Raw genomic sequence first — 12356 nt, 5'->3', positions numbered from 1 at the left:
ATACTGGTTCCACTGCCAGAGGCCCCATAGACTGCCCAGGCTGCCCAGCTGACATCCACCTTCTGAGGGCCTGGCTTGGTCCTATCCTGGTTCCCCAGCTGTTAGACTGGAGTCTAACATGAGCTCCCCTTGCTCAGGTCAGCTGTCTCTGTGGGTTTCCCCAGCCTGTTCATGACCCCTTTGCTCATCACTCCTCCCTCTCTGCAACTGGATTCCTGGAGTTCTGCTCAGTGCTTGGCTGAGAATCTCTGCTTCTGCTTCCATCAGCTGCTGGATGAAGGCTCTAGGATGACATTAAAGGTAGTCATCAATCTCATTATTGGGGAAGGCATTTAAGGTAGCCTCTCCACTATTGCTTAGATTCTTAGTTGGGGTCATCCTTGTGGATCTCTGGACATTTCCTGGTGCCAGATTTCTCCTTAAATCCATAATGGCTCCTTCTATCAAGGTGTCTCTTTCTTTTTTCTCTCTGTTTTTTCCCCCAACTTGACCTTCCTGGTCCCTCATATTTTCCTCCCCCTCCCTTTCTCTCCTGCTCTTTCTCCTACATCCCTCACCCCTCCCCCATGATCCCAATTTACTCAGGAGATCTTGTCCCTCTCCCCTTCTGAGGCAGGGGAAGGGGGTCCATGTACATCTCTCTTAGGTTGTTCCTTGTTTCCTCGTGTTTCTGTGGCCCTTTGTCTTGCTCTCAGTGTAGCTAGACGTTTTGAGGCAACAGACACTAGGTTATATATAAAATAACAGAAACCAGCCATTCCATTTATTTAATTTTTGTGTCCCCATACAAAGGGCAGTGAGTCTATGGCCTGGATTTGCAAAGCATGAACATTTCCTTCATAATTTCTTTTAATAAAACTTCATTCGGATTTTTGAGAAGACCAATAATGAGAACGCCCCCTCCTCATGTATGATCAAAACCAACTGGAGAACGGGTTCAAATGGGCCTTAACTAATGAGTGAAAATTCTACCAAACGGAAGAGCAAGCTGTCCTGACCTTGTAGTAGCAGTTGAGGTGCTGACTCAGTAGAGCACAGGAACCATGTTCGTTCTGCAGCCAGGCTCAGAGAGAGAGAGAGAGAGAGAGAGAGAGAGAGAGAGAGAGAGAGAGAGAGAGAGAGAGAGAGGAGAGAGAGAGAGAAAGAGAGAGAGAGAGAGAATGGGAAGACTAGACTAAATATGCAATTTCTCCTTTCAGAATTCCTGATCAAGTACAGAAGGAGAGTGGGTATAGACATAAACCAATGCACAGCTAGTGAAACCCTCTCCAAGTGGAAGACACATCAGAGATAGAAATAAACACATTCCTCTAAAGTGTGTGTGTGTGTGTGTGTGTGTGTGGTACTGAAGATGGAATCCAGGACCTCACACATACTAGGCAAAGACTATAACCACTGAGCCATGTCCCCAGCCCGGAAACACAAATCTAAACCCACATTCTTATCTTCTTTTCAATAATCTTCCCATCCTGTCCCCGCAGTTCAGAGGTAAGCCCTACCTTGAATTAAGCTTCTTGTAAATAGCAAGTACTTAGTAAGGGCTATGAACAGTCCAGCATCAGAGCGCTTCCACTTAAGGGAAATTTCGGCTGCTGTTCTTGAGGATATTGGCTATAGCATCTGCATTCACTTGCATTTCAAGATCCTCAAGGGGGCTAAGGGAAAGAATGTAAAAGACGACGTGACCAGATAGGAATAGAGTTTGGACCCAACGACTTTCCTGTTCAACTAATGTTTTAAATTCTAAGAGGTCTTGGTAGTCTTAGCAACAATTAAAGCTAAGAAAACAACAGTTAGAGAAATCTCAAAACAACAACAAAAAAAAGCAGGAATCAAAAAGTTATCTCTTTTCTCTGAAAAGAAAACAAGTATTCTGCTGACCCCTGACTCCTGACCCCTGCCCGCTGAAATATTTCAGAATTCCAGCCCACCAAGACTCGTCTTCGTTTCCCATAAATCCCTACATCCTTGAACAGGTCCTGGTTTATCTTCTAAATGGTCTCAGGTGAGTAACAGAGTGCACTCAGGGGGCTTACATTACATTGGTAATCTAGATTTGTTTGAGGTTGAGCAGAGACATCAAGAAGCTTTAGAAGCAACAGAATGGTAATGCATGATATCATGGAAATGTGCTGTAACCCAGTAGCTAAGGAGGAAAGGAGAAGGGTGCAGTCGGGTTAGTTTAAATGTCACTGGCTGATTAAGAGCAATCATAGCCATCCAGGAAGAAAAAGAAGAAGCCTGTTACATGACACAAGAAGATCCAGAACGGCAGCTACTACATGGAGAGCGTGAAGTTGTTGGTGGCCACTCCCAGTGAATCCTAGGATGAACACCATCCCCCGGCTGGTGTTGGTTTTGGTGTGAGTGAGCTTTCAGAGTTTGCACGGTATTTCAGTCTTTAGCTTTGCGGAAGTACTTGTCAAGGTTAATGAGTGGCCTGCTCGTCAGAGCAGAAAGAGGGTGAAAGCTGTTCCATCACAAACAACATTGTGATTCTGTAGTCTTGGCCTCCTGCTTCTAATATGGCAAATTGACAAAGCCCTGCGAGGAAAGCCAGGTCAGCGTGCCAATGGTGCACGGAATGTAGCATCCCTTGGGATGCAGGCAGGCCTCGCTTTGTGTATCGATTGCTTCCTTAAATTTTCCTTTTCAGTTTTTCTTTCCTTATATTAATTTTTTTTTCATTTTACATATCGATCCCAGTTCCCTCCCTCCCTCTTTTCCTCTCTCCCACCCTCTCATGCTCCCCAACCACTCTCCCCTCACACCCCCACCCCCTACTCCACAGGGAGGGTGATGACCTCCAGGTAGGGTCATCTAAATCTGTCAAGTCATTTGGAGTAGGGACTAGGCCCTCCCTCCTGCCTCTAGGTTAAGGGAGTATCCCTCCATGGGGAATGTGCCCCCAAAGTCCTTTCGTGCACCAGGGATACATCCTGGTTCCACTGTCTGAGGTCCCTTAGACTGCCCAGGTCTTCTAACTGAGACTCATGTTCAGGGGGCCTGAGTCAGTCCCATGCTGGATTTCCAGCTATCAGTCTGGGGGCCCTTAGCTCCTCCTTGTTCAGGTCAGCTGTCTCTGTGGGTTTCTGTAACCTGGTCTTGTCCTCCCTCTCTGCATCTGGATTCCAGTTCGGCTCAGTGTTTAGCTGTGAGTGGCTGTTTCCATCAGGTACTAGATGAGGGCTCCATGATGGTGGATAAGCTAGTCATCAACCTCATTATCAGGGAAGGGCATTTACGGTAGCCTTCCCACTGTTGCTCAAATTGTTAGTTGGGGTCAGTCTTGTAGGTCTCTGGACATTTCTCTAAGTCAGTTTTCTCTTCAGACCTATAATGGCTCTCTCTCTCTCTCTCTCTCTCTCTCTCTCTCTCTCTCTCTCTCTCTCTCTCATCTATTCCTCCCCTGACTCAATCTTCCTAGTCCCACGTGCTTTCCTCTCCTCCCTTCTCTTTCTCCTAGCTCCCTCTCCACTCACTGCCTCCCACCCCACCATGTCCTCAGGAGATCTTGTCCCTTCCCCCTTCTGTGAGGGACCTTGTATGAATCTCTTAGAATCCTCCTCGTATCCTAGTTTCTCTGGCGGTGTGACTTATAGGATCTCTTAATGTCTGGCATTTTCAATTGTCAAGTAATGCTGCAGGGTAAGTTAGAGACGTTGTTTACGGCACATACAGCCTGTGTGCTTTTCTGAATCTCAGAAGTCGTCATCATGTACACCAACAACAATCAGCTTAAGGGCTGGGGAGATGGCTGAGTGAGGATCCCCACACCCAGGAAAAAAGCTCAGTTACATCTGCAAGGGCTTGTAACCTCGGCACAGAAGGGACAAGTGGTGGCAGAGACAGGTTCACACAATGTGTGGGCTACCAGCCTGGCCAAAAACATCTCAGCTCTAGGTTCAAGGAGAAAACTGTGTCAAAGAAATCAGGCAGAGAATGGAAAGTAGGACATTCAGTACGCTGCGATGTACACACAAGCATGCAGTGGAAAACATTTTTATACACACAGGTAGGGGAGCAGGGTGGGGTGGGGCAGAGGGGAGGCTCTGGTGTTTTTAATAAAAATCCATTGAAAAGATTCTACCAACAAAGATGGAGCTGTTTTCCAGAGTTTTCTATATCCAAAAACTGTAATCCTATTATATTTCTGCATTAATACTTAGCTGCACCGATTTGTTTTGAAGTGTAATGTGCATTTCCATATGTAGTTCTCAGCTGAACCATCACAGACATAATGAGTTCAGCTCTCAGAATACCCGGGCAGCTGGGGAACAGCCCTACGTTCATGTTGCTTGCACAAACACGAGTTGTGTTCCCACAGTGGGATCCAGGACTCCTGAGGTCCTGCAGCGTCCAGTAAAGTACAGGATGCTGATAGGGAGAGGGGGTTGGGTTCTGAGAGTAAGAATTTCCGAGACCACAGTAGACACAGCCTGAAAGGAGCCGGTGAGGCAAGGCGTTACTTATGGGGGGAGGGTATGGGCAATGAGCAGATGTCTGCAGATACTACAGAAGAAAATAAACACCACCAAAGAGCAGATTACGCAGGAAAGCTTTAAAGGGGGATTTTTACCACTGATGTTTGGGAAACACCCTGGTGGGACTGAGCACTCTGAGTAGCGTTCCTGAAAGAAGGGGAACACATTCGTGTAGTCGGGGTGGTGTCTCTGCCCAAAGTCCTTTTTATTTTCCTATTTATTTTGTCATTTTAAAAAATGTGTAGAAAACACCTACTATGCATTAAGAAGTATGCTTCCTTGCATCCTCCCAACAGAGATACACACACACACACACACACACACACACACACACACACACACACACACAGTACTTTGGAGATCAAATGCCATTTGTTAACAACTAGAAGCCGTGGACTTTAGAAGCAAAGACAGAACAATTCACTTACTGTAGCAAACTGAATTCACAAAGCAGCCTCCCAGGGTGAAGCTGGTAAACATGTGCCTACCAGGGTGTTTGAGTTGGCTTTTCTGGCCTTGATGATGGGGACAGATAGATACCTTGCTGACATAGTCCATCATTTCTGATGAAAGGGGCTTTGCGTGGTGTTGTGTGTTTTCTTTATATCATTATATGGCAACATATTTCTTGTTTCAAATAACATGAACTAGACGTACTCCTTTTTTACGGCAAGTGTGGATTTCCTGCGTTTGACGTCACGATGTCATCCCTAGAAACTTTTATTATTCCCATACTCTCTGGTCAGGCTTCTACTATATCTTTGCTACTGGAGGTTTTTGCATTATTTTCATAACCAAAAAGCTACACAAATAATCTTTTCACCTTTTAGATCTATTAGAAAGACCAGATCTTGTTATAATTTCAGTCAAATTTGTATTCTTTTTGTACCTCAAAATTGAGATCCAATTATTTAATCCATGAGGAGTAATTTAAGGAAAATTTCAGAGACAAAGCATTAATATCAAGTTTGTGTACTCTGTTATTATCTTGCACTTTATGAGCCAGCATTTCAATCTTTAGCTTGAAAGTAATGTTAGTTATGAGTTCCCCTAAGCATACATGAGAAGTTATTAAAGGAAAGTTCTAAAAGAAAATAAAACTTTTCTTTTTTTTGCCACCATTTATTTGATGCTCACTTGCCTTGGGCTCAGAATTTGCAAGGTAGAAAATTTCATTAGCTATTACGTATTCCCATCTGGCTTTGACTAGGGCAGAGTTGCTGGGCCAGATGGTCAGGCCCAGAGCTTCTTATTTAAGAAGCAAGCATGTAGACCACAGTGCCTCTTCTTGGGATGGGGGATCTGAGGAAGAAGGAACATGGCCTCTGACAGAGTCCACAGTCTCAGAAGAAGCCCAGATTTTCCTACCTTCATTCGCCTTTTTTTTTTTTTTTTTCAAACATTCCAAAACTACACAGGGTTAAAAATGTGCATGGACAAGTTGACTGTTGTTCTTAGGTGGGCGATATTTTCATCTTTATTAATCTAATCATTCTGGAAATAAAGACAGTCTAGGGTTTGTTACAGAAAGACTATGATTTGACCAGAGGAGACCCATGTTGGTATCCTCTGTCTGCTGAACCTCTCTGAGATTCAGGTTCCAAATATACGAAAAGAAAGTAATAGCTACTGCCCTATCTAGCCAATAACTTAGTATGTTATTTCTATGAAAAACACTATTTTAGAGCAATTAAACACAGACCTGGAAGCTATATATCTTTCTTTTATTTGTTGCCTTTCATCCTGGAGGGGAAAATAAAAAATTATTTAATTTGCAAAAGATAGCCTTCAACACCAACCACCTCGTCTGTTTCTCTAGTCTGCTTCTCACTATTACACACATAGCATATGGCCATACTTGGAAAGGAGCAGACATCTCCATTTCTTTTATCTATAAACATATGTTTCCATGAAACACTTCAAGAAGCTTGGTCTGAGCCCTGTTGCCATGACTACTTTCCCATACCAGACTCCCCAACATCTTCCAGAACCAGTTGCCACCAAGGAGCAGCCTCCTCCTCAAACTGCCCTCTGAGGACACAGAACCACACACACTAACACACACACTAATTCTTGTTCACGAGAAGACACTTTCTTCTAAAGCTGCCCCAAGCTACTCGTCACTGAGTTGGGTTTTTTTTTTTTTTTTTTTTTTTTTTTTTTTGGGAGAAAAACCACCGAATCAATGTTAATGGTGACTGATGCTTTATACAGTGAGATCCTACGGAAACATGGGCAATATTCTCAGCTACGAAGCTCTCACTCACATTGCTGAGAATGATGTTGTCAGTACTGTTGACAAGTTTAGTAGAAACACACAGGGCACATGGTACAGTTATTGTTAGAGAAAGACTTCTCAGGGTTCATGTGAGACTAGCGTTCCCGTAGACATCTGACTCTAGACTGTACTCATTTCCAGTTACTTTCAATATCTTCTTTATCTGGACTCTCAAGCCTTTCAGGCTGTTTTACTTTATGATTTTTGTCTGTCTTTTTTTTTCCTTTCATTGAGATAAGTGCTATTTTGTCTTACTTCTAGAACATAGAGTTCTAAGAAAATCTACTCTAATAAAATGAACATTGAACTAAAAGTTATGAGACACTGCTTTTATGGATTCCTTACTTCTTTAAATCAAAAGGACAAGTTGTAAACTACTTTAAAAAATGTCATGTCCTATGCTACAGGCTCCTTGGTCCTCAGGAAACATGAAAGGCACAGGTTTACAATCACTTTGAGAAAGTTGCCTGTAGAATTCTAAGGACAGGAACTAAAAAAAAAAAAAAAAAAAAAAAAATTAGCACCCACCCTCAGAAATTTCATGCCACATATAGAATAAACAGGCCCAAGAATTCCAAACACCAAATGCTCAGGTAGCCTTTATAACAACAACAACAAAATGTGTTTCCCATTTTGTCTGGAGGAGAGTTCTTTGGATGCAGATCAATTCTGGTAACTGTGTAGACATGGTGAAAAAGGAGCAACATGTCACACAGATATACTTCCTAAACGTCAAGAGGACTACAATGCTTTGGAGACTTGATTCTTGATATATGGGTGGAACCTGAGATTCACAAGCCCCTGGGTAATACTCACTTGACTGGGGTTATTCATCCACTGATCTCTGAGTCACGGCTGGTATATGGTCATTGATGATCATTTCCTGGTCCTTATATCTCTTAAACAGTTGTTTTGACTCCATAAGATTTTGGCGGTATCTAGAGATAATGATGAATGTCATAACCTACAAAATGTCATCATGTGCATTGGGGCCATAGATATTGCTAAGCACCTTTCAGGACAGTTCCTTATGACAAAATTACCTGTAGTGCAAAATTACCTGTAGTGCCATGGTAGAAAACCACACTATGTTTGTTTGTTTATTTTTGCTTTGTTTTTTGTTTTTGTTTTTGTTTTTGAGACAGGGTTTCTCTGTGTAGCTTTGGAGTCTGTCCTGGCACCCACTTTGTAGACCAGAATGGCCTCGGAACTCACTGAGATCTTCCTGCCTCTGCCTCCCAAGTACTGGGATTAAAGGCACGTACCAACACTGCCTGGCTTTTGTTTGTTTGTTTGTTTTTGTTTGTTTGGGAGGAACCACACCATGGAGGCAATATTTTGTGTATGTCTCATGTGAAATAAATAATCTGTTGAAACTGTTCAAAACATCAAAATCTTAGAAGAAAGGTTAAGCTCATGTACTAGAAACTTGGAGCAGAGGGTGAGCACTGTTTAAAATGACCTCCCAGCATCTCAAAGAGGATGTAAGGGATGGTGGCCAGCTGTGTTCCATCTCCCTTGAGGAATGAAGAGGAAATGTACATAAAAGGACCTGTCCTGGCTGACTACTCTTTGTGTACTTCCTTCATGCCAGCCAGGAAGACTGCTTCTTGAGTGCACAACCATATTTGTCCAGTGCATCTTGCTATGCTCAGAGACCCTCCCAAGTCCTGGGTAGAAATTTTCTTCTCGCTGCCAAGTCCCATTTCCCCATTACCTTCCAATGTTAAAAAGTCTTCCTTTGCTAGGATGGAACGTCTGCCAGTTTCTCTCCAGCCACAGCTGGCACCCTTCCCTCTTAAACATGTTATCTTTCAGACTATAAACACGTTACTGCCCATCTGTGTAAGAGGGATTGTGCCAGATTTCCATAAAGGATAAAAAGATGAATAAGACTGTCCTCGATTTTAAGACTTTCCTCGTCTAGCAGGGAAAGGTAGGGTAGATAATAATAGAAATAGTATCTAGTAGTTATCTTGGTAAGAACTTTCTTTCAAAATCAAAGAGGTTTTAGGAATTAGAAGAACAAGAAAGCCTGTGTAGATAGATCTGCAAGTGGAAAGGAATGGTTGTTTCCCTTTGGAAGTAATGTCTCCAAATTAAGTTAGAATCCCGTGCATCAAATAATTATTAATGTATTATTATTAATATTGTACATTAGTAATGAACATTTATTATTAATGTAATTTAGAGGTTATGATTTAGAGTAACCTGTGTTTATAGGATATTTATGGACAAAGTTTAGAGTGAATAAGAACCAAGAGATTCAATATTAACATTTCAACATTAAAAGTCCTCCTCAATCTATAGGAATAAAATAGAGAAGTTTCCAGAACCTGTGTGATGATTGAATCTAGTTTTGATATTTGAGTTTAATCACCTCTGAGCATGCTTTAGAATGTGCTATTATTATAAAAGGTGGTGATCTTTGAGAATGGTTGCTGGTTACATTCTGGATGGGATATTGAAACTTGTAAGTTTACTTTTCCAAACTATGACCAGATGAAGAATTTGGTACTTTACATCAGAGCTTGTGATTTCAGAACTCAGTAGATGGTCACCCTTCATGTAAAACTTTTCTTTTACTTGGATCACAGAGAAATCAAAGAGATAAGTTTTCGTGGATATATATATATATATATATATCCATGAAATATATATATTGTGTACCAGGCACGAACTAATGAGAATATTATCTAATTTATTCCAAAAAGTTTGTGAGTTTATCACAGTCAACAGTTATAAGGAGGCTTTTTTGTGTGCGTTAGTAGGAACTTCTGTCAACTGGCTGTTTCTGAAGGAGAAGCAGACTTATCTGAGATTTGCCCAGGAAGCCATCCCTGAGTGGAAGCAACCCTGTAAAGGCCATTCAAACGAAAGGAATCCTTTGGATGCAAAGGAATGGCAAATTCCTTTCGGAAACAGAATGGAGAAAGCTCCTGCCAGGGAGGCTTCAATGCAACTGCCAGCATCTTCAGAACTTGTAGTAGGGAAAGCGTTACTGCTTAAAATCACCATGGTCACATTTTACTATAGGGATCGCTTCTGGGAAAGAATCTGCAAACTCATAAGTCATAAAAATGACTCCCACTCCATCCTAAAATGTTACTTCTGAGAATGGTACAGATGTTAATTTCCAAACATTTTTTTAAAAGCTATCCTGTAGGTGCTCAATGAGCAACCAGAACCTTCTTAAGTTCTCATTGTCTTGAGTTTTGATTGTTCTTTTTCATAAGAGCACGGCCTTCATTGGCCACCCTAAGAATGACTTCCACAATCCCAAACACAACGTGTTTGCTGTCAGTCAACCTTGTGTAACTGGGTTTGCTTTCCCTCTCTCAAAGTTATTCTAGGCGTCTGCATATCCTTCAATGTCGATGTGAAAAACTCGCTGAATTTCAGTGGCCCTGTGGAGGACATGTTTGGATACACCGTTCAACAATACGAAAATGAAGAAGGAAAATGGTAAGCAAACAGGCTCTGGTGTTGTCTTGTTCTTTTATGCAAAAAAAAAAAAAATGGAAAATATTTCCCGCTGGTTTTATAAATGGAACATTAACTGAATGGCTCATTTGTGCTAGAAAAACGTATTCTATTGGGTTGGCGAAGGAAGCTGACGTGAAGTTAAATAAAGAAGGGGCATTCCTTGGAATTTTAGAAGAAATGGTTACAGATTTCTGCTGGTTCATTACTGGGTTGACCTCAACGAAGCTTCTTATTCCAGTATTCAGTCACTGTGTTTCTTTGACAAGTGTTCCTGGGTTGTTCCTATTCTAGAGTTACTTGAATACTTGACTGAAATTCATGAATAAGGATGTGGTAGGAGATGAGATACCCAGAGAGGGTTACTATTACTTTGGTTGCTGGGGGCTTTGGTTTTTTTTGTTTTTTTTGTTTTTTTTTTTTTTTTGGTGCTCATGTGATAAACTAAGTGTTGTCTCAGGATGACACTGAACCACACTGAATTGCTGACACACTTTAATACAGTGAACCTCTGGTTAACTTCATTTTAGATCAACATTTTGGAGTATTTTTTAAACAAATTCACAAAATTAATAGTGGAGACTTTTTACTTTTCATTCTACCTAACTAAAGTCAAAACAGATTTCTAAAACTGTACATTATAGGCCTAAGTATGAGTTGGTGAAGATTTCTCTCTGTTCCCTAATCTTAGCCCATGTTTCTCCTAGCAGAAGAGACTTGAATCATCTAGGTTAACAATGATGTGCTAGTCCACAATGATTATGTCACAGAAGCAAATGTACATTTTGATTTATCTTTTAGACTTTTTAAATTTGGTAGTAATCCCTTAGAGACTATCAAAACTAATAATTTGAGTCCTCAAATCTTTTAAGTGTGACTATTGTATTGTAAGTGTACGTTGCCATTTATGAGAAATTTAGCAAGATTGCTATGAAGTTTCACATCCTCTGCCCACCTTTCATGTACTTGCCATACCCCCATGCTTATGTTTAAGGTTACACTAAGTCATTATCTTAGATAGCAGACACCATTTATGGTCTTTCCGAAACTGCAGTTGAAGGAGTCCAACCCATTCGGAGAAGCCAACTATTCAGGCCTCTTTTGACTATGCAGAAAACACATCTAAAAGTCAATTTTTACTTATCACCAGTAGGTACATGAATGTAAAAACAAGTGTAATGAACAGCAAGCTTTGAAGAGTTAAAACACAAATGACAATCGGATGCTGAGAAAATATTTTATACAATTTCTTTTTAATTTTATTATATTGTTTTTGTAATCCTTCATATGAAAGGAAACTGTAAGTTTCTACCCCCTACATAGAACTGACTTCCTGATTTTAGAGAAAATTGGCATCAGAAGTCCTTCGTTTGTATTTTTCCTTACCTTAGTGGAACCATTTGACCTTTTCAGGCTCTGTCTCACATTTTTTTTTTATTAAAAATTTTCATTTATTTTACATCCCAACAACAGTTTCACCCCTCTGTGCCTCCACCTACCCACTGCCCCACCCCACACACTCCTCTGTTATTGCTCAGAAAGGGACAGGCCTGCCATGGGTGTCAGCAAAACATGGCATATCAAATTGAGATCAGCTCTGAGAGCTCATCCTACTGTAAGGATGAATTCTCCAGTCCTCTTTACTCATGGGATCATGGGACCAGAAGGCCAGTCATTAAGAAACTGAGGACTGAGTGAGACCTTGATGCATCTCATTCCCTGTCACCCTGTCTCAGCAGAGATGAAGATCTGCACAGGAAAAGAGACAGAACAAATGAATGTAGAGATTGACCAGAAACCCAGGCTTGCAAAGCTAATGTTGCTCATTGTGTGTCTGAATGAAATCATGTGAGCTGGTCGTTAAGCGGACCATTAATTCTAGAGATATTTGGGAGACAGTATCAAAAGCTCAACCTGCTTTTATTCTTGAGATTATGCCCCTGAAGATCTTGCTTCACACATTAAATGCAGCTTAGTTCTCTTTACAAGTGGTTTTGAAAAGGTTAAGACCTTTTTCTTTAGCAATAGCATACATTTGGATATGCCAAGCAGCAAATATGTCCTACATATACAGCAGTGTTCTAATTCTGTGTGAAAAAATAGTATTAAAG

General features: G+C 41.2%; 1 protein-coding gene across 1 annotated transcript in view; it reads left to right on the top strand.

The window, feature by feature from the left end:
- Positions 1-6715: 6715 nt before the first annotated feature.
- Itga1 (integrin subunit alpha 1) overlaps positions 6716-12356 on the top strand; it is an 84744-nt gene continuing 79103 nt past the window's right edge. The window contains exons 1-2 of the mRNA XM_051183058.1: positions 6716-6769; positions 10067-10227. Coding sequence (XP_051039015.1) covers positions 6716-6769; positions 10067-10227 — 215 coding nt within the window. The remainder of the gene's footprint in view (positions 6770-10066; positions 10228-12356) is intronic.

This window comes from Phodopus roborovskii, unplaced genomic scaffold (genome assembly GCF_943737965.1).
Source record: "Phodopus roborovskii unplaced genomic scaffold, PHOROB, whole genome shotgun sequence".
NCBI classification, from domain to species: Eukaryota; Metazoa; Chordata; class Mammalia; order Rodentia; family Cricetidae; genus Phodopus; species Phodopus roborovskii.
The sequence above is the reverse complement of the archived record's forward strand: the minus strand, read 5'-3'. Positions and strand labels throughout refer to the sequence as shown.